At 45.1% G+C, this 22970-nt stretch overlaps 2 protein-coding genes across 2 annotated transcripts; both read right to left on the bottom strand.

The window, feature by feature from the left end:
- Nucleotides 1-16490: 16490 nt before the first annotated feature.
- Nucleotides 16491-17979, bottom strand: LOC126852456 (piggyBac transposable element-derived protein 4-like). The gene is made up of 3 exons (XM_050597296.1): nucleotides 17610-17979; nucleotides 17422-17554; nucleotides 16491-17340 (listed from the first exon to the last, which is right to left on the bottom strand). The coding sequence occupies exons 1-3, from the start codon at nucleotides 17977-17979 to the stop codon at nucleotides 16491-16493; spliced, it is 1353 nt and encodes a 450-aa protein (XP_050453253.1).
- A 603-nt stretch (nucleotides 17980-18582) lies between these two features.
- LOC126852455 (putative nuclease HARBI1) lies at nucleotides 18583-20978 on the bottom strand. The gene is given in 5 exon segments (XM_050597295.1): nucleotides 18583-19136; nucleotides 19205-19541; nucleotides 19637-19871; nucleotides 20387-20492; nucleotides 20669-20978. Coding segments are annotated over 5 exon segments (1542 nt in total).
- Between the last annotated feature and the right edge of the window lie 1992 nt (nucleotides 20979-22970).

The raw sequence follows: 22970 nt of genomic DNA, 5'->3' as shown, positions 1-22970 counted from the left end.
TTTTATAGAGCATAAATGAAACATTGTGTATTTTATAAATAAAAAAAGTATTATACATGTGTGTGTGTGTTTTTATATATACATTTGTTGTATTTAACTATAATAAAATAAAAAAAGAAAATAACTTGTATATCTCATTTATGTTGTATAAAATAAAAATACATAAATTTATTTATTTATATATTTAAGTGTAGAAAGATAAAAATAAAATAGAAAAATAAATGTTGAACAAATATAAAAATATAATAATGGAAATGAAAGAATAATAAATGAACAAAAGAAGAAAAAGAGAGAAAGAGAGAGAGAGAGAGAGAGAGAGAGAGAGAGAAACGCAAGTGAACGTATAAGTAAATATGCGAGAAGCTTGAAATGATACATAGTGAGCGAGGGATTAGAAAAAGACAAAGTGTATGATCGAAAAAGAAAGATAAAGAAACTGCAATAATGTTAGCGTATACGTACTTTGCATACATGTATTTTGCTCTACACACATGAAAGAGACAAAGATAGTACGATTATGTCTTTGTCATGTAAGATTGCAGTTCTGTCTATCGCGACATCACGCAACTATCTACTGCTCTATTTTAAACGGGGAGCACACACTTTTGCATAAGCGCATAACAATAAGCATAAGGAAATTGATTGGTTCATTTTCTTATGCATACATTTGTGGACCAATCAATTTTTTTATGTTTATGGTTATGCGCTTATGCAAAAGTGTGTGCTCCCCGCTTTACTCTTAAGCTTCGATCTCGCACACACACATATGCACAAAAATTTTAGATTGCACTATCTTTTTTACAAAGCTTCTAAATTCATTTCTCTAAGTTCACAGATACTTTTTGATGAATTACAGAGTGCATGATTTACTAATTAGGCACGTTTAGATTACAAATCTTTTATATTAAATAAATGTTAACAGTAGAAGCCGATAACAAAATTGTAATTTTTTAATTTTTTTTTCATTTTTTATATAAAATTATATCTAACGCATTTCGTTATTAGGTATACTTTAATTATGGAAAAGGATTTGTCTATATCTATTATAAACAAAAAGATTAAGCTCTTTAATTTATTATTCGCGTTTTGATCGATAAAACAGACCTTATGGATCCCCTTAATAGATGAAATGATTAAGCGGGGAACACACACTATTGCATAAGCGCATAACCATAAACATAAAGAAATTGATTGGTCCACAAATGTATGCATAAGAAAATGAACCAATCAATTTCCTTATGCTTACTGTTATGCGCTTATGCAAAAGTGTGTGTTCCCCGCTTTATCCTAAGAGGACATATGTCATTATGGATTTTCGGCAGACCATACGCTCGAGAAACCCCATCGCTAAAAAATAATGCTCGTGATTTACTTGCAGAAATGTAATCATGCTTCCTCCATCTAGTTCTTAAAGTACGAAGATCGTTGGTAATTTTCTTGACAGGATTTCTATTAACAAGTAATCGAGTAAATGTTTTTGTCGTTCAACAGTACCTCCATCTTATGTATGTGTGGCGCGAATTTAATAAATAACTAGACTTCGTAATATTTAATAAAATATTTAATGTTAGAACGATGTATACAATATCATGGACAATAAACGAATGAATGAATAAAAGTTATAAAGTTTGTTAATGTTTTTCTCGTTGCTATGTACAAAATTAAATCAATAAATGAGATGAATGAAATTAGTTGGCGAATGAATGAAATGAAGTTGGTAGCACTGAAGTTGTCGATGTACGCCACATATGTACTCAGATTTGTCAAGAACTACTGGTATGTTGCCTTTACCTCGCATTAATGTGTCTTCTGTGTCATGTCTTATTCTTTCCTTGTTTACAATTTCGATTCTATCTATATCTGCTCTTTTTGTTCCCCTTTAATCCTTGCTCCTCTCCGGTTTTGTGTTTGTCTCATATGTCATCGGATCGACTTACTGACCAAATAACCTTCCGATACTTAAAGTTTAAATCACTAATATAATAGATTTTATCGATTGTAAATTAATTTATTTAACAGTATTTTATTCGTTTGACGGTAATTTGTTTTGTTTAATTTATTTCAGTCCAGTGTTTTATCCTTTTACGTAAGTATTTCACATTTGCATCCTTTGGTTTTAAAAGATTTATATTATTTGCTCTTGACATAATTTCCTCTTATTTATTTGATAGATGGAGCTTACGGTCGATCAGATTCTCGGTCTCCTAAATCTTTGGCTGCGTTTCCGGGGTTTCATCATCCCGAATGCGATATACATTTATACGGACGTACATTTTTCAATATTAGTTTTAAAAAATCCTTTTTTCACGTAGGAAATCCGCCTGCCTTCAACACAGAATTTGTGGTTTATCATCCTCGCATACATATCTTAACACATTATATAATGTAATAACTTTGTTGCGCCGGGTTATTCATTCATATCCGTTTTGCGTTGCGACGGTTGACTTGATTTGCCATTGCGATCTTCATCTTATTATTATTATGGTTTTTTCTTATTTTTTTATAATGTTCACTGAAGAGGACTCCGAAGAGGGTCGAAACGTTTGTTACCATTAATTTTTAATGTAATTAAATTATTATATTCTAATTTTTTCCACGCACTAATTACCGTGTCTGGGCTCCAATTGGCCTCTTTTTTATCCAAGTTGATATTATTTTTCTATACTCTTAGTTATTTTTTGTCTTACAATTGTTATTGATGAAAAGACATTCCAACTCATGGTTGTGGGGAAGCATACATTCAGTTATTTATTAATAAAAATTATTACTTCTATCTAGTAACAGGTATAATATATATGTACTTATTCAATTTTTATGTTTTATCATTAAAAAGAATAGTATAGTTCTACTAAAATTTGTACTTCGACCCTGACGCTTGGACCCTGGAACCCAGACTAAAGACACGCGGGTGTGACTGGGAATTGGCGGCCAGCATTGTAAAACCCGAGAGGGCTATCAAAACTTTCAAACTATTCAAGTCCGCTGGACCGGATGGAATTTTTCCGGCGCTCCTACAAGAGAGGCTCGTGGAGATCAGTGAGCCGCTCACGCGGACTCTGAGAGCTCGTCTTGCTTTGAGATACACCCCCAAGGCATGGAGGCTTGCGAGGGTGGTATTCATATCCAAAGTGGGCAGAACCTGCTGCATCTCTGCTAAAGACTTCAGACCTATCCTAATCTCATTTCTTTTGAAAACGTTGGAGAAGCTGATTGAGATCTAACTGAGAGATGTTCTAGGGTGGCATCCACTGCATGGAAACCAACATGCTTATAGAATGGGCTTCTCTACCGAAACTCCACTCTCCGTTCCACTCTATGGTCTCCCAAATTGAGAGAGATTTCATGGAGGGAGGCTACGCGAAGCCCCCATGGGGACCGTTCTGGATATAGAGGATGCCTTTAACAACATCTCTCACGAGGTGATTTGCAGCACCGCTGCGGGGCGTTCCAGATAGGCTGGTCCAGTGGATCAGGAGAATGCTCCATCGGAGAGTTGTAACGACGCTCGGCACTGTTAGTGTCGGCGGCAGGGTGAATCGGAGGATGCCGGCAGGGCAGAGTGCTCTCTTCATTTCTGTGGTGCTTATTGATGGGCTACTCAGCAAGCTTAATGATAAGGGCTTCTTTGAGCTGCGATACGCAGATGATCTGGCGATCGTTGTGTGAGGACCCTACTTGGACACGCTTCTAGAACTCACGCAGAGCACTCTCGGAGTAATAGAGGAGTGGTTCGGCAGCTCTGGACTCTCGGTTAACCCCCAAAAAACGGAGCTAGTTCACTCGTAAATACAAGCTGGACACTGTGGTAGGACCCATCTTGGGAGGAATCAGGTTGACACCGGCCAAGTTGGTGAAATATCTCGGAGTCATCCTGGATAGGAAACTGACTTGGAAGGAACACCTGGAGGATCGGTCTAGGAGTGACCTCTTACTTCTGGCTGTGCAAAAGATCCTTTGGTCAAACCTGGAGCCTCAGGCCGGGGATGGTCTACTGGATCTACTCTGCTATCCTTAGATCTTGGCTGCTGTATGCTGCAGTGGTATGGTGGCCTAGGATACAGTTACTCTCAGCGAAAGCATTGCTGGAGCACTTGAAGGCTCTCATCCTAAAAGGGACTCTTGGAGCTAAGAAGACCACGCAAATTGCGGTAATGGGGATGTTGCTTGAATCGCTATGCCACACAGTAGTCGCCGGCTGCATCGGCGACCTACCGTCTGAGATGCGAGGGAAAATGAAAGAGCCGGTATTAGACACACCAAATTTTCCGACGGAGTCCTTTCCCATCTTATCTTTAACATGGGGCGGAACAAAATGTCAGTCATTCGTACTCTAAAGGCATCGTTCAAGATGTGCTTTCCGGAGCGGGAGGACTGGCTTAAGCCGCAGAGTCCGGGCTGAAGAATGGACTCATTATTTTCACGGATGGATCCAGGATCGGCTCGGGCTCAGGGGGGGCGTTCACTATCGAGGGAAAGAGAAAATGAGTCGATCCCACTCGATAAATTCGCCACAGTTTTCCAAGCGGAGATAATAGCGATCTTATGCTGTGCGCAAGGACTTCTCTCCAATAAGGAAAGGGGCAAACGTATTAGCATTTGCTCGAAAAAGCCAGGCGGCTCTTAGGGTCCTTGAGGCTCCGACTGTTACCTTCAAGTTGGCCTGGAACTGCAGATGCATCCTGGGAGAACTTGTGAGAGATAATGAAATCGCTCTGGGTGTCTGGGCATTCTGATATCAGAAGCAACGAGGCGGCCGACCAGCTTGCCAGAGCTGGCTCAGAGACTGCGTTGGTGGGACTGGAGCCGGTGATCGGAATCTTCTGCAGCCTAAGCAAGGGAGAAATTGGTCGCTGACTGCGGGATCAACCTGGCCTCCTGAAAAGCAGCGGTTGGCTGCAGACAGGCGAAGGCTTTCCTCGGGTATTCTCCGAGGGTGGACATCGCCAACTGTATCAAAAAGGTAGGCAGACGAGAAACCGGGTTGGTGACTCGTTTTCTCATGGGATACGACATTCTCAAATACCATTCGCATAAATTAGGCATCAATATGAGACCCAACTGCAAGAAATATGACGCACTGGAGGAAACCAGCCTCCACGTGCTGTGTGACTGCCCGGCTTATGCCAGGATTAGACTGGAACTGTTGGGGTCTGCTTTTCCAAGGCCTCAGCAGATAGGAGAGCTCTTCTTCTCTTCTGGAGAAAAATAGGCCTGAACTGAGGGGCTGCGGAGAGGCACAATGGACTTGGTCTGCGTACCGTAGGCAGAGCTTTGAACCCTGAGGACCGCCCTTCGTACTTTATTTGTTATTTCTATTTCTAAAATTTATACTATTATAGAAGATAACCGCATTGTTCGACGAAGTCTTGTTGATGACGAAGAAGTCGTTTTGCCAGTTCGTGAAAACATTCCAGATAAATAGAAACTTTGATCGAAATCCTGAAAGTTGCAATGATATGTTTGCATTTTCTAATGAAATTGATTTTAGGATATCAATTTCATTAGAAAATGCAAACTATTAAAATGCTTCCGGCAATAAATCAACAAAAAAATAAAAATAGACCTCTTAATAAAAGAGATAACGTTACATTGAAGAGTTACATTAAAGTGTACATTGAATTATGACGATGAAGAACTATTAATTTTATCTGTTCAAGAAAGAAAATCCCTCTGGGATTTTACTATTCCACTAGAGTAGCGATGTCAATGAGTGACAAAAAAAACTGTGGTATGACTGAAGTATTAGAAGGTAAAAGAAACGTTAAAATCATTTGCGACTGAAATACTTAAAGAAAAATTTCTCTTACAGATAAACTGTGCATGTGATTTGATTAGAAAAATCTTATTTCTTCATGATTAAAAAAGAATTTATTTTTCTTATGATTTCTTTGATTAAATAGTACGGCTCTATTTGTTAAGTATTTCGTTAGAAAAATTTATTATCTTTTCGATATTGTTTTATTCTTTCGCCAGAAAATTCTACTGCAAGGGATATTTATCAATTTTTTATTTATTCGAGAGAATCGGCGGTTTCATCACCGATTTTCTCGCGTCTTTCTCACGGTTATTCATAGATATACGGTTATTGACAAGTGACTAAGAGTTTACGAAACGCGTAGCGTAAGATGCTTTATTTATTAAACGATTCATTTTTATCACCAATAGACGATTGCCGCAACTTCACGGAAGAAAGGAATCGTGGAATCGCCATGACGTAACAAATTTATTATTTGTGTTCTATCTTTTGTGTTTATCATACATGTTTTATTTAAATAATATAGAAGATAATATAGAATATAGAAGATTTAAGTCATATATTGAAGATACTCTTAAAAGACTGTTTTATGTTAAATATTATAAAAGTTATGTTCTGGAATAATATATTAAATAAAATTAAAAAAATATATTGATAAAATGGTGATGTTCTATTATTATTAAATATTTTATTATTATGAAAAACGTAAGTGTACATTTTAATATATATACGTATTATTAAAAGGCACTTACAAAAGCAAGTACATTTAGTTTATAGTTTCTTATATGTATATTTTAAACTTTTTATAGTAAACACATTATAATGATTCCCGGAGCCACGCCGTGGATGGTATTCGGCGTGGAGGAGGTCATCCGGGGAGGCGAGAACCCGCATTGCGTCCTCGCCGACTCCATTGCTTCCCCCGGAGTGCTCCGCGGCGCTAACGCGGCCAATAGGTCACATGCTGCGTTGCCGGCGCGGGATGGAATGACCGGCTGGGCCGCAAGGTCCTTCCTCTCGGTCGTTAGGGGCCCCCGCAGCACATCTCTGGCCGATGTTCGGGCCAGGTGTGCCATCTCCGTGGCGTATTTCTCGATCGGTACGCCCATGTAGCGCGGCTCCTCGTCGTTGCCCCCCCCCTGGGATGTCATCGGGGGGATCCTCCTCGACGTTTTCCTCCCTGTGCCCCCCAGGCCGCCGGAGGATGGAGTAATCGTGTTCGGCGATCTCCTGGGGGGCAAGCGCACCGGTCTTGCCACGCCACTTTTCACGGGAGGCGCATTTATTGACCTCCGCAAACTTCGAGTTATAGTATCCCTCCTGTGGTGGTGGTCGGGGGGGTTGCGGAGGTCCTCCTGATGTTCATTGTGCCTCCATTTGGTAGTCCATGAGGGCTAACTCGCGCCTTTCTTGTCGCAGGAGACGGCCTCTTCCTATTGGCTGCGACATTTCCCTGTGGAGAGATCTGCCATCTTGAATAATGGCGCGCCTTACCTGTAGTTGCGGCGGTGCTTCTTGAAACGGCGCGTTCCATAGCGGCCATCATGGCGGCGACTTTCAATATGGCCGCCGCCCGCGATGTTGACAGGAGGACCGCCGACGATGATGTCCATGTTGACGGCCCCGCTACAGAGACGGCCGTGTATGTGGGGGACTCTCCTGCTGCTCCGGATGTTTGGAATGCTCCTGTGGATGGTGTTGTTGCAGGTTGTGTTCTCGTTGTTGTTGAGGTGGCTGCGGAGGAGGTGGGTGGCATTACGGCTTTGCGACGATGCTCCGGTATATGCCGCCGCCGAAGAAGATACAGCAGCCGTCCGAGTCCGCGCATCTGTTAAGCCGTCAATTAATGTTCTTTGTGCCCCGGAAGTCGTGGCGCGACCAGACTCTACCCGGGAGTGAACTCCGTGTGCATTTTTCTGTAATGATTAGTAACTTCCCGAAGGGGACCTTCCGGTCCCCCTAAATTCTCACACGGAGCACGTTTGTACGTTACACTATCCCCCGACTGGTGCTTTTTCAAATGTCGCCAACGCAGTATTCACCGGCACTCTCTTCTGATAGAAGCCGTTTATTCAAAGAATGTTCCCCGAGGAGACAAGCCCCCCCGGGGTGCTAATACAATAAAAATTCGGCCTTTGGCCGCGCGCAGATATACTTAAAAATATGGGCGGGGGACAAAAGACCCCCTCCGCCAGTGGGTCATAAAACTAAGCGCTGGGGGAGCACTGACCTCCCCTAGGTCGCGGATATAAAACGTCTGATAATATAATTGCCCCGGCTGGCAGACCGGGGCAATGCATATCAATATCACAGCTAGTCCGCCCCCGAGCCGATCACAGATGGAGGGTTGTACGTTAAAAAGGGCCCGGGAGCGCGCACGCGGCTATAATATATATAAAAATAGAATAATATTTCGCGGCACATTCATACTCGAGTAAAATACAATATTCGGATACGCGGCATTCACACTCGAACAGACAGGCCCACACAACATGCAATATAAAATACAAAAGGTCATAATAGAATAAAAACAGGGGAGCGAGGAAGGGCTCGGCACACGGCTAAGCCCCTGCTCACTCAGCCCGAGAAATAAAAAGGGGTGGGCAAGACGACGCACGCTATAAGTTACGCGACATTCATACACGCAAACGAAATATAATACGAACACGCTGAAGTGCCGCACCTACGCGTTGGTGGGCCAGCGCCGGCGAATCGCGCGAGGAGGTGTCGCGAGCACCCCCTCAGCCGATGGACGAGAAGGAGCGGCGTACTGGCGAACGCCAGACACGTGCTCCACGTAAATGTCCCGGGACCAGCGAATGGTATCCGAGACAATGAGGCGGCGCATCATCGAGGCGTAGGCGTTACCAATCCTAAGCACTCTCAACACCGCCTCATTCCTCGGATCCCAAGAGCCGAGGGCACCGACGACGAAGGCCGTCACCACGACGCGATATCCCCGCCGCTGGAGCTCCTCAGCCAAGGGCGAGTACTTGGCAACTTTCCTCGCCCTGGCTTCATCGAAAGCCTCCCAGCGGTTTTCAAAGGGGATGGTCACGTCGCAGATAACGACGCACTTGGTTCGCTCGTTCCGAATCACAAGATCCGGTCGGAGCTCACCAAGTTCCCCGTCGATGCCCTCGACCCGCCGGTTGACCCGTTTTTCCCCCGGCATCCGACAAGCCTTCCAGAGGCGGTGCAACACGGCGTCATGTCTCAGCTGAATGGCGGCTGAGTGGATCCCGCAATGACCTAAAACGTGGGGAAGGGTCTCGGCTGCCGCACCGCATCGCCGACATCTGCGGTCCCCCTCCCCCCAACGGCGTGCACCGTTAAGGGGGAGGACATCCAACCTGGCGCGATGGATAAAGCGCCAGTCGGCGAAGCGGGTAAAGCTGCCGCCGCGGACATAGTGATTGCTCACACCCGCCCGCGACGACACCTCAAACACCTTCCCCTGGTCTGGCTTACGCAAAAGCGTGCCCGCGTAAAATGCCGCCACCGCTGAGCGCAGACGAGTCACCACCTGGTTACGAGCACCAGGTGGGACCCTAACCGTATCGCCCCTGGGCCCTCGGCACTCGACAATGAGCCCCTCGGTCGCCGCACACCATACCCACCGAAGGGACAACCTTTCAGACTGCTTCCGCGCGGCATTCCGGGCCCTCGACCACAGGGAGCGTTCCCCCATCCCGCAGTCTCCCCTCCTGCGAACCGGAGAGGAAGGCCGCGAGATCCTCGTTGGTCGGAGGACTACCTATGCGCCTGGCTACAACCCTCCGAAGAGACGCCCACGCGAGTGTCCTGACCGTCTCGTCGCCAGCCGTAAGCATACGGTAGGCGTGCGCGACGGACAGGACATCCGCGAGGTCAGCAAGCGGAAGCAGCCCACAACCCCCCCGCTTGGGAGGGAGGTAGACCACTTGCACCGATGTGCAGGGTGGCACATTTAGCGGGGTTGAACCGCAATCCCACCGACGATGCTCCCTCCTCTGCAGCAGCCAGAAGCCGCTGCATTCCCTCAGGCGTATCGGCAACGAGTGCAATGTCGTCCGCATACGCCAGGATACTGACGCGCGAGCCCAATAGATCGTACCCCGCATCAACATCGGTAACTGCACGCAGTACCGAGTCGATAGCGAGGTCAAATACTATCGGGCTCAGCGGACAACCTTGCCGAACCCCCGAGCGAACAGGGATTGGGGCAGTGAGTCCGTCGGCGGCGCGAACCCGTGTGGTGCATCCGTCATACATGGATTGCCATATATTGACGATGCCCCCCGGTACCCCGGAGCGAACGAGAGCGCGGCGGATCACCGCGTGCGGGACCGATCCAAACGCATAGGATAGGTCCAGCCACGCGACGACCGCCTGCCGTCTTGTCCTCCGCGCTTCAGTTAGGATCTCCTGCAGGACAAAGTTGTGCTCATAGCACCCTTCGTCCCGCAAGAATCCCTTCTGGGCCGGACTAAGAATGTTATATGTGATCGCCCAGTCGGTCATACGATCGGCAACGAGCGCCGCGAAAAGTTTGGGGATCGTGTCCCCCAGCGCGAGAGGGCGCCAGTTCTCGATATTATCGCGGTCCCCTTTCTTAAACACCAATATGGTGTTGGAGGTCTTCCAGGACGCTGGAACTGTCTCGTGCCGAAGGCATACGTTGTAGAACGCGGTGAGGAGCCGAACACCCGGATCCGCTCCACGGAGATCATGGTAAGTGACACCGTCGGGCCCCGGCGCAGAATTTGTCATACGCCGGAGCCGACGGTCCACCTCTAACTCCGTGAAGGGATCGAGCAGGTATTCGAACCCCTCGCCCTCGGCCGGCGGTTGAGTCCGCTCCACCTCAACGTCCGGCGTGCCCAGGAGTTCGCCGCCGCTATACAGCCCTTCGAAGTATGCCTGGATCCGCTGTTTCGGCAATTGGCACGATTCAGCGGGCCCCTGCAGCACTTCTCGGACTGCCCTGCGACGGTTCGCCCTGTACAACGCCTGGAGACGCGTGGCTTCGCGTACCCAACCCCCGCGTCCTTCTCCCGACTCCTGGGGACCGGCCGGTACCGGCCCCCGACTGTCGCCGTCTCGCGCCGGCACTCCCCCCGCACCCCGACGCGCTCGCGCCCCACGCGACCGATCCGGGCGATCACGGACGCCGGGAGCACCCCCGCGAGTCACATCCGGTGCATCCTCCCCGAAGTAGTTAGCGACCAAGGCCGCCAACTCCTCCAAGTCCGCAATCGAGGCGACGGTTTCCGCCCGCGCCACCAGCCCATCACGGACAGCCAAGCGTTCCCGCCTGCGTTGCCTTGCAGCAGCCGCAGGGGTAGGCTGGCCACCGGAGGGCCGATCGCGCGGAGCGGCCACACGCCGCGGGCCTCGGGGATGCTCCCCGCCTCCGCCCCTAACTTGGACGGTGTCTGCCCGCTCGCTCCGGCGCATGTTGATGTCGTCACCGTGCAGGTGGTTAAGGTGGCGGATCCCGACGCCGCGGGCACCAGCGGTGGTGTTGTTGTTGCTGTGATCCCCGGAGCCACGCCGTAGATGGTGGTTGGCGTGGGGTCATCCGGGGAGGCGGGGACCCACGTTGCGGGGTTGGTGTCCGCACCAACCCCATCGCCTCCCCCGGAGTGCTCCGCGGCGTCAATGCGGCCAAGAGGTCGCGTGCTGCGGTGCCGACACGGGATGGAATTGCCGGCTGCCCAAAACAGTTCATTTGTCCACCGTTTATTTAGACACCGTTCGTATGCACACACATACACACGGGAACCTATGGCCTCCCTCCCGCATCCACCCCGGAGGCATGTTGAATCCCTTAACTTACAAAGTACATGCTACATTGTATGTGTCAAATGAACGGTGTCCAAATGAACGGTGGGCAAATGAACGGTGTCCAAACGAACGATGTCCAAATGAACAGTGTCCAATTGAGCGGTGTCCAAGTAAACGATGCATATTTTCCTACGTGTCCAAATGCTACTGTGTCCAAAATTACTGTGTCCAAATGCACTGTGCCTAATTGAATCGTGTGCAAAATCTCGTGTCCATTTGTAACGTGTCCATTTGCACAGTGTTCAATTGTACTGTGTCCAAGTGCGCCGCTCCCAAATCGACGCCCTCCAGACTCAACACCATCGTATAGACGTCGTCAATATATATATATATATATATATATATATATATATATATATATATATATATATATAATATATATATATATATATATATATATATATATATATATATATGTATATATATATATATATATATATATATATATATATATATATATTTCTTTATAATTGTGTTATAATAATTATATGAGAGAGAGAGAGAGAAAGAGGGAGATGGAGAGAATGAGACTACATAAATATATTATATAGTTTTCGTTATTTTAAATCACTAAAATTAATTTTTTTATAGAATTCTTAAAATTGTTACAAAGTACCTTTGCCGACGCGACGGATCGGCTCGTCGATTCTAGGATTCGGGAGAAGGAAGAGACTCGGGCTCGCAAATTACACACTCGATTTGGCCAACAAATAAACAATATATTTGAATGAATAAATGATACAACAGAATCGGCCAATAAACAGAAATGATGACAGAACTCGCAAATATAATTGAAGAAGACGGAGATCGGCCTGTAACGATAGAATCTGGGAGCTCAAACGAAAGAAACGAAATCGGCCAGTACTAACGGAATCGGCTAATCGCAACGATAGCGCCGGGATTGTCTAATCAAGTCCGTATATGTAATGCGATAAAGCAAAATCGTGCCAGGGCGTAATGTTCGGTGCCAAGGATGTAGACCTTCTTCTGGTAGATCGTCGACGGTTTGTGGTGCCGACTTCACGTCTTGTACGTGCACCTGTCGATGCCATCGTTTTCGCTCGTCTTTCAGGTCTATTATGACCGGTGAGATAATTCGTTTCACGATCATAGGCCCGACCAGCCCTGTACTTGGGCGCGAGTTTGGCATTGAAGCCTTGGGCCTTGTTAGAGAGCGGTCCCATTTCCACACGCGGTCGTCTATCTTGGACGCCAATCGCGTCTGCGTAGATCGTAGTGTTGTTGGCGTTGGAACGCACAGGCCAGATTGATGCAAACAACTTTGTGAGCATCCTCCAAAGCGCATTGAACGCCTTCCGGTGTAACGGCAAGCTCCGCATCAGGTCGGTCCTTGGGATGGGGAATCCGCAACTTTCGTCCATGGACGAGAAACGCTGGGATGTATCCGGTGGCTTCTTGCCTTGCGGTATTATACGCGAACTGGAGTTGAGAGATGTATTCATCTCACCGGCGGTGTCTCTTTCCCACGTACTGGGAGATCATTGTTTTCAACGTTTGGGTTAGCGCGCTCGACGAGGTTACATTGGAGAGTGTATGCTGGAGAGGTTTGGTGTTTGACCCTGAACGACCGAAGGGCGCTTTCAATTTGACGCGACATAAGCTGGGTCCATTGTCGGAAATTACGAGGTCGAGACACCCGTGTCGGTATATGACGCGTCTCGTGAATTCGCGGGTCGCGGCTGTGGCGCGCTTCAAAGAGACGATCTCCACCCTCTTGGAGAAGCGGTCCTGCAAGGTTAGGAGTCACGCATTTCTCTGGGTCGAACATGGTAGCGGCCCGACCAAATCGATCGCGACTTGTCACAGGGCGACAGGTGTGTCGCGCGGAATTTACCGGCGGGACGCTATTGAGAGGCTTTATGCGCTATACAACTCTTGCAAGTGCGGACGTATCGAAAGATATCCCTAAACATCCCCGGCCAATAATAAACGCGGGCTACGCGAGCGATTGTCTTTGCGACGCCTAGATGTCCAGCCGTTGGGTTATCGTGTAACTGGCGAAGTATATCAAGTCTCTGCGGGGTAGGGGCACAAATCTTCCACTAGTCTTCGGCGGGGATGGCTTGGAAGTCCAGGCTGTGCAAGACATGACGGAATAGCTTTTCTTCCTGTATCCGGTAGTCCGGGAAATCGGTGGGGGCGAGTCTTCAAAGTTCGGCGGACTCGATTGTACCAAGCGCACTGCCTCCCTCCCTGGACGGCACAAACCTCTGGTTGTGGGGATAGAGCATCCGCTACCTTGTTTAGAGCTTTCGATACTGTATGTCGAAGTCGAATTGCTGGAACTCAAATAACCATCGCCGAGGACGACCGGTGGGGTTCTCGATTTGTTGCAGCCACCAGAGAAATTGGAGATCCGTGATGATCGTGAATCGGTAGCCCTCGAGCTAGTCTCTCACCCGTCGAATTCCCCAGACGGCGGCGAGACATTCCAGCTCTGTGATGCTGTAATTTCGTTCCACGTTATTCAGCGTCCGGCTGGCATACGCAATCATGCGTTCTCCCTCAGGAAATTCCTGAGTAAGGACGGCACCCAAACCGTACGAATTGGCGTCGGTCTGCAGGACGAACGGCTTATTGAAATCGAGGCAGACTAATATGAACGCGGTAGTTAATGCTGCTTTTAGTAGTCGGAACGATCTTTCCTCCTCCGTCGACCAAGTGAACTGGGCGCCTTTTCGGCTCAGGCGCGTCAATGGGGCAGCAACTGCCGAGAAATCTGTACAAATCGGTACAAAACGTCGGTACCTCGATGCCATGCCCACCAATTGGCGTACTTAGCGAACGTTCGTATGCGCAGGCCAGCTGGTGATGGCGCTGACCTTCTCAAGATCGGTTCGAATGCCCTCACGGTCCACGAGATGCCCGAGGTATTTTAACCGGTCTTGGCAGAAGTGGCACTTCTGAATATTCAGACGAAGTCGGGCTTCCCGTAAGCGGCGGAACACTTCTGTTAAGTGTGTGAGGTGGTCTTCGATCGTCCGGCTGATGATGATAATGTCGTCTAAGTATACCAACACGTGTTCTAACTCCGGTCCCAGTATACTATCTAGTAGCTGCTGAAAAATGTCTGGGGCGGAATGGAGTCCGAACGGCATGACTCGAAATTGTAAGTCTCCTGCCCAGTATGGTAAAAGCGGTGACCTAGATCAAGCGGTACTTAGGTCAGTGGTAGAAGGCCAATAGCCTTCATTCAGGTCTAATGTAGACAGGCGCGGCTTACTTGCGCACAGTACAATTGGGCACATTTCAATTGCGTACAATTCGTTTGGACACATTTCATTTGCGCACCGTTTAATTGGACACGTTGTTTTTGGACACAACACATGTTTTTATATAAATTAAAATACATACACACGCATGTATGCATGTATAATTTTGAAATTTTTTGACATTTATTATTAACTTCATTTGGTAAATAAATATTTGTTACAGTTCGTTTGCACACAGTTCTTTTGCGCACATTTCTTTTGCGCAAAAGCAACGGTGTCCAATTGAGCAGTGCGCAAATGAAATGTATCCAAACGAACTGTGCGCAAATGAAATGTGTCCAATCGAACGATGCGCGTCTAATAACACAGCGTGCAATTGCAACGTATCCAATTGTACTGTGCGCAAGTGAAGGCTTCTCATCGAGCTCCTCGCAACTTGTCGAGGGTGGCGATTATGTGCGGCAGAGGATATGCGTCCTTTTCCGAGACCTGTAGCGGGATTCTCTAACATCTTAGCGACGATTATCGCTATCGCTAGTTATCAATTTTTGTCGCTTGCGCGACCGATGTCGACGATATCGATGCGGCGTGATTCTGTAACTTAGCCTTAACGATATCTATCGAGCAAAATTCGTTACTCAGCGTACCGAAACAATTCAGTAAATCTGACAACGTTGCAGTTTTTCGCCAGTAAAAATCTAGTTACTTTTAACAGAATTTACGATCGCAGACGAAAATGAAGCTGCAATGATGTCTTTATTCAGCTAAGTTTATGGCTGTAATTCCGCTTGAAAAACAGAAGTCTAATTAGCCATACAGAAGAAGACATCGCTCGAAAAGTTAATTAATACTTTTTTTGTTAATATTTTTGTTCAAGAGAGACAGAACATGGTACAAGATGGAACAAAGTAAATGTTTATTCAAAATATGTTTTATATAGAAAATAAAAACGACAACATATCCTTCATGGAAAGATACTATTTGACTGCGAAGAAACGATTGGAAATAATTGGAAAACTATTCAAATATTGTACACTATTCATCTTAATATTTTTTTCACTAATACAATAGTATTTTTCCACAAGAAATACATAAAATAATTATTTTATACTTTTATAGCAAGAAAGTTATAGCACGAAGTTCCCGAACAACATTATTGCAATATAGCAAAATGTTGGATTTTTTTTATTTAAACAAAGGTCTCGCTGAAGGAAGATTCAACACATTACATGGAAAAGAAGTAACGCAAAAAAATGGGCAGAGCTAGCTGCAGATTTAACACTAGATTTACCAGCTATTTAAATATACCTATTTCTACCAAAACCAGTCAGAATGACTGGTGTATAAGAAAAAATGCTTATTGAGGCTTCCAGTCTTTATTCACTCTTAAAAAATGACAAAAAAAGTTGAACAATATTAATTGTCATAGATAAATGGATTTATAGACATTGTCAAATAACAAAACACGCTTAATTGTTTACAGTTTGTCGGTCACAATTTCTACATATGTAGATGTTGCTGTGTGTACTCTTCCCGCATACACTTTTTTTGCATGTATTGCAAATATTTGTAGTCTTATTGTTATTGCAATATCCTATTTGACACCATTTACGTACAGGAACCGTGCCACTTGTAGTTGGTATATCAGCTTTGTGTGGTTTTTCCCTTGAAGTCTAATATTCTGAAGCAAGTTCTTTTGCTAATCGAAACAGAAAGTCTTTCCGTGAGATATTTTCTCCTGTTGTATTTTTGTACAATATCCAGCAATTTATTCCGGCTAAATCTAAAATATTGAAAAAGACTTGAAATGGCCACCTTCTGGAACCTGATTTCACGGTATATTTTCGTGCCATTTGATCAGTGACATCGACGCCAAATTTAGTTCTATTATAAAACGATACAGTTTCAGGTAATTTCTTAGCAGTTTTATCAATTTTGACGTGTTTATGTTTTGTACTTAGTATAAGTACTTTTTTATTTGGTTTGCTCTTGTAAACGGTAAGTGTGCATCCATTGGATTGGTACAACAACGTTGAGAAACGAGCCATGCTGTCTTTTTTCAGTTTGCAAGTTTTCGGCAGTTCCCTCTTGTTTGCGCGTATTGTTCCAAGCAACGAAGTATTTTTAGATCTTAATTTTAACGCCAAAGGAATACTTGTAAAAAAATTATCGGTTGTTACAGTTCTACCCTTCATGGTATACGGTTCAAGAAGTTTCATTACGACAAATTCGCTTAGGGGAGTTGATGCATTTCGAGCCTCGTCTTTTCCTAAATACGGAAAGCCACTTACCACATATTTCGTCTGTACATCAGACGCCAGCCAAAATTTTATGCCAAATTTATTGGGTTTGTTTGGCATATACTGGGTAAATCTGCATCTGGCCTTCGTTGGAAAGAGTTGCTCATCCACGGTAATACAAGCTCTCGGTTTGAAGCAATTTTGACTGTTTTCAATAAATTTGTCCCAAACTGCTGAGACTAAAGCGAATTTGTCTGTTTGCAAACGTTGACTCCTCTGATTTCTTTTTTCGAAACGAATGTATCACAGAATCTCAGTAAAATCACGTCTACTCATAGTGCTGGAAAAAAATGATAGTCCCTACTTGTTCCACAAATATTGAAGCCTCAAAGTATTTCCTTCGTACGCCCCACGTGCGTACAATATTGCAAGAAACGCCTTCAATTTTGCTTGCGTAAGTGTCCAGTTTTTCCCCAAAACTCGAGAGGCTTCTAACTCTGTTAATTCGTACATGTTCCAAAATATGGTTGTCAATCAGTAATAGGAACGCACTACTTAGATTCCCCTTCATAATGTTTCTTTTAGCATGTGCTGTTGGCCCGTGTACATCTTTGAAAACACTCTGAACTGGTAATCTACCAGCAACACTTCCTTCTTCAATTCTTTTCCAAATAGTTCCGTCTGAAGCAATTTTAGTTTGCTGATTTGGTATGTTACTTCCACCTTTGTCTTCAGAACTGGAAGGGAATCGCATGCATTGTCTCGTACGTTTGTTTGGAATATTTTCGCAATCACTGTCGCTTGACTGATCTATATTGTCTTTATCAGGAATTTCCTCATCACTACTCTCGATAATAGCACTGTTATCGTCACTGCCTTGTGGATCAGTTTGTCTCTCCGCCGTCGCTATCATATAATTCATCACTTTCTACATCTGAACATTCTAGAGGTATGCTGGTTGCATTTTTCAAATATGTAGAAACTTTTATTCGTTTTGCCATTTTCAGGGCCTGACGATCGCTATAAAAATAAGTTGAAACTAAGTAACTCTCTCAGTATTTAGGCTTCTTACTGAAGAATCTATTTTTGAATATTTCAATATCCACATAAATGTTTCTTACCTGTGTCACTGTGGGGATAAAGGTGAATGATTACGCTTGGAGATCGTTTGGACTAAGATTTTATTTCGTGTGTGTTGAATGAAGCTCGGAACAAGATTGTTCGTGCCTCGTGCACTTACAAAGTAAGTGCTCGTAAAAATCTCGGAAAAATGCATTGTATTCCGCGGTGGCCCACAACGCTGGGCCCGTGTCCTATATAAATACTGCGCGTAATCGGTGTAATCGGGTCAATGCCGATAACGGAACGAACGAAAGACGCATTGGCCGCTATATGTACTGCATCGGTCTCATGATTCTCTCGAAATCATATTTCTGTGCCGATAAAACATTGCAGTACCCATCAATTGTTATAGCTGTCCCAATGTCATTTCATCACAGAATTTCTTCATAGAAACATGCACCAGTCATATTTCCGCAAGTGGTCGCACATTATCATCATCATCATCATCATCGATATGAATGTTGGGTACATCTCCGTTTGCGTAGTCTTCAAACGGATCGTCAAGTATACCGCCAGTAATGCGCATATTGTGTAGAACTGCACACGCATTAACGATTCTTCCTGCAAAGCCAAGTTCGTACTGTAAGACCCTGTGCTTGGAAAAGCATCTCCATGTGCTTTTAAGTACTCCAAACAATCGTTGCACGCAATTTCTTGCACTGCATAATGCCTCGTTATACAAGAATCGTGGAGTTCCTTCAGGCTCATGAGGCAAAGGAGTTAACAGCCAGGGTTCTAATGGATATCCTAAAGCACCTGTAAAAAATATATCTAAAAAGTGCAACAAATACTGTAGTAATATAATAAAAAAGAACATATCAATGAGATACGTTCTTCTTTCGCGATCATGATATACGCGTTCCATAACACCACGCGCATCAGAAGCACTTCAAATATAAGCGTCATGTCTGGCTCCAGGAAATCGAGCATTTACGTTCAGGATCTTGAGATTTGGGTAGCATATCTAAAATAATGAACATGATAATATAATAATTATAGCTCGATAAATTGATAAATAATTGCGATCAGAATCATTTGCACATTTAATGAATGATATCCATTGTGATTTATGTAGGCTTCTTCATGTTCCCTAGGAGCAAGGATCGCTACGTGGGTGCAATCTATTGCTTCGATGGCTCCTTCAAATGGTTGACGAGCATTCTGAAACTGCTTTCTTGCAATCCGTATTGTTTCCAGAGTGATGGGAAATTGCACCCATTGACGAAAAATATTTTCATTTATCACATCTGTAATTCGATGAACGCATCTGCTGATTGATGATTGACTCATCGAAATACCCCAGTGTTCACCTACTGAACGTTGATAGCATCCAGTTGCGTATAAGCTTATTGCAGACAGTACCTTGGTGACACATATATTAGAAATAAGCCAACCATGAATATGACTTATTGTTAGTGTTAATTAGTGTTAATATTAAGTAAAAGGACATTATATACTTGTTTCTCTACAGACAGCCCAGTAATTCTTGTGTGCATCAAATGAGGTGCAAGTACATCAATGAGATCAGATGCCAATTCAGGAGTTAAACGGTATAATTCCCTGAATTCAACATCAGTCAAATCAAATGGTTCTTCTATTTCTCGTAATATCTGTCGATCTGCTCTTCGCTCGAGGCGTTGAATACGATTCTCAAGATCCAATATGTGTGCGGCAAGATAAGCATCAGTCATTCTGAAAATAATTTATTTATTTATGTTATTTAATTCTGTTATCTGTAAGTCATTAGTGCGAATTTAAAGAGAAAAAGAACAATTTCATATCACTTGTCTAATATTACACTGTTTTACTGATATTGGAATGATCTCTCTATTCCATCAGCCTGCAGCAATGTAACCTACATACAGTGATACTTAAATAATTTTTCTTTCTTTATATTTTCATTGCATGATTTATATGCATAATCATTTTTATATAAACAAGTTGTATTATAAACCATTACAAAAATGTTATTTGTTTTATGAGAGGTGAAATTAACCTAATCTAACTATGATTAATTTTTCTATGATTTCTATTATTAAATGAATATAAAATGAGTCAATTATTAAAAAACTTATAGATAAGTATATTTATCTGCAAAATAATATACTTACTTATTGGAATCTTTAATCCGGTTTATTAATTTAAAATATTTTAACTTCACACAATTATATTTGATGTATGTATTACATAAATGTGTCCTCACTGACAAGTTATCGAATATCGCTAAGTGGATAGCGAGACCTCCAAAACCGTCGTTAACGTTGCGACAATTTTCGGAACTTAACGACTTGACTTGACAAGAAATGTCGATAACTGCTCGGTACAGAATAGCGCTCAACAAAAATTGTCGATAAGAACGGTTAACAATAGCGACACTCGTCGCTAAGATGTTAGAGAATCTCGCTACTGGTTTAGCTTTCGGCTATTTATGCAGAACCGGTATGTGTCGTCTTTCTTTTTGGCCAACACCACTGGGGAGCTCCACGCACTTGCGGACGGCTCAATTACTCTGGCTTCGAGCATACGGTCCACCTCGGCGTTGATCACTGCCTGCATCGCGGGATTCTGCGGCCGATACCTCTGCTTAATCGGGCTCCCCGATTTCAATCGGATCTGGTGCGTAATCCGATTGGTCGGCACGCGCACTATGTCGAACTTTCGCAGTTCGTTGCGTAAAAATTTCCGAAGCTTCTGGTCTTCTTCCAGTGATCGGAAACTGATCCCCTGGTATATATCGCCTTCTATGGTGGCCGTTTGGTTCCGTTTACTTGATACGGCGGTACGAGATGGCGGTGGCATCTGTAACTCGGCTCACAGATCGGTGCCGATGAGAACTGGGCTGCCGAGATCCGGCAGGACCTGGAAGATGTGTTTCACGGCACGCCTCCTAATAGTAAACAGTAATTTCAATTTCAGTGATTTCAGTGACCGGTGTTCGAATGCCGTTGGCAAGGCGAATGTGTCCGTCGGTCGATCGAGGCGATCGACCAACTCTCCTGGCTATCTCAGCCGTGTCGGTATTAACAAAAGACGCCTCGGACCCCGAATCAAGTAAAGCCCAGAAGGTCCGCCCCAAAGCGTGTATCTGTATGTGTGGCCGGGGAGTATAAATTAACTCGAAGCGGCGGGTCGGTCGGTGGCCGGCTCGTTTCCGATCCGTTCGCCGTTTCCCGACGGCGAGTAGCAGTCTCGTATCAACACCCCGTCTTTCCCACAGCGAGAGCAGAATTTCCTGACAGGTCATTTACACTCGAGGCGCGTGTGCCCGCGTTGTTTGCAGCGTCAGCAAGTGTCGCGATCGTAAGTGGCGGCTGCCAGAGTCGTCGTATTGACCGACGACCATGATTCCGCCTTTGATATATGTCTTCAAAAACAGCGGCACAACTGCAGAGGTCGCTCACGCTCACAACGTCTTCGTAACGGATGTGTAGCTGGATCTCCGGGTCCGCATTAATATATAACTGATATATCTTCTCTTGGATAGAGTACTCCCCTGGCGCGCCGCATCATCGTAAGCACAGATGTGGCGTACTTATCGAACGTCTCTCCGGATTTCTGGCGGCCATGGATCTCCTGCCGCATTCGCAGTTGATAGCCGCGTGATAAGTAATGAGCACTGAAATCCCGGCAAAAATCTGCCCAGGTAGCCCAGTCGCCCCGGCCGTTCCGATACCACAGCAGAGCGTCCCCTCTTAGGAGCTCGGGTAGCCAACAATAGGTATCTTTTCTCTATTTCAAATGACGTGCTCAACTCCTTTAGTCGTTCGAGGAAAGGGGTCTTTGCCATCAAAATGGCATCCCCATTTTCTAATCTGATTGAGCGCCTTGGAAGGGCTCCCTTCTGGAGGTTCTAACGCGTCTACAGGCGTAGTGCTAACGGTAAATCGGTCCTCGCCGACCTTCGGTATTTCCTTCGTAGCCATCTCGGCCCGACAATGTGGTCCCGCAGCCTTTGGCGTAACACGTCTAGGGTTCCGGCAAAGTCAAGACCGCGATCAGTTAATTGCGCGGTTATTTGAACCTTACTTAAGTCGTAAATCCAAGACAACATGGATCAAGGTACGACCTGCGAGCGGAGTCTACAACAGTCAGGTCCCTGTTCGGGCGCCATGTAACGAACTGCCTTTCCCGACGCCACGGATCGGCTCGTCGGTTCCAGGATTCGGGAGAAGGAAGAGACTTGGGCTCGCAAATTACATACTCGATTTGATCAACAAATAAAGATTTATTTGCGTGAATATATGGTACAACAAAATTAGCCAATAAACAGAAATGGTGACAACTTGCGAATACAATTGGAGAAGACGGGGATCGGCCCTTAACAATAGAGTCGGGGAGTTCAAATGAAAGAAACGAAATCGGTTAGTATTAATGGAATCGGATCGGTTAATCGCAATAATAGCGCCGGGGTTGTCCAATCAGGTCCGGATATGTAATGCGATAAAGCAAAATCGTGCCAGGACGTGACGTCCGGTATCGAGGATTCGCACTGCTCAGCGGCCTATCCTGAAAAGGACTAATAGCCAGCCGGCGTGCGACTTATCCTGAGAAGGATAAGTCGCAAAGGCGCTGGAGTGATGCTGTTCCTGGCGTCACGAGACAGTTTTACTAACTAGGCGTGATATATACAAAAGACGCGGACGCGATATGTACAATAGATAGAGTCTAAAGGCTCGGTCGCGGATCACCGGGAGGTTGTCACGTGGTCAAAGTCAACGGTATCACAAGGAAGCGATGAAGAGAGCACTCTTCGTCACGGACAGAGCCGGTCGTCGAGAGCACTTGACAGGG

The sequence above is a fragment of the Cataglyphis hispanica genome, chromosome 10 (assembly GCF_021464435.1).
Source record: "Cataglyphis hispanica isolate Lineage 1 chromosome 10, ULB_Chis1_1.0, whole genome shotgun sequence".
NCBI classification, from domain to species: Eukaryota; Metazoa; Arthropoda; class Insecta; order Hymenoptera; family Formicidae; genus Cataglyphis; species Cataglyphis hispanica.
This window is presented reverse-complemented; position numbering and strand designations above follow the sequence as displayed.

Coding starts and splice junctions, on each gene's coding strand:
- LOC126852456 (XM_050597296.1), bottom strand. CDS start 17,979: ATGAATTATATGATAGCGACGGCGGAGAGACAAACTGATCCACAAGGC. Junction 17,555..17,609: donor TATGAAGGGGAATCTAAGTA/GTGCGTTCCTAT, acceptor ACGAATTAACAG/AGTTAGAAGCCTCTCGAGTT. Junction 17,341..17,421: donor CTTCAATATTTGTGGAACAA/GTAGGGACTATC, acceptor TTTCGAAAAAAG/AAATCAGAGGAGTCAACGTT.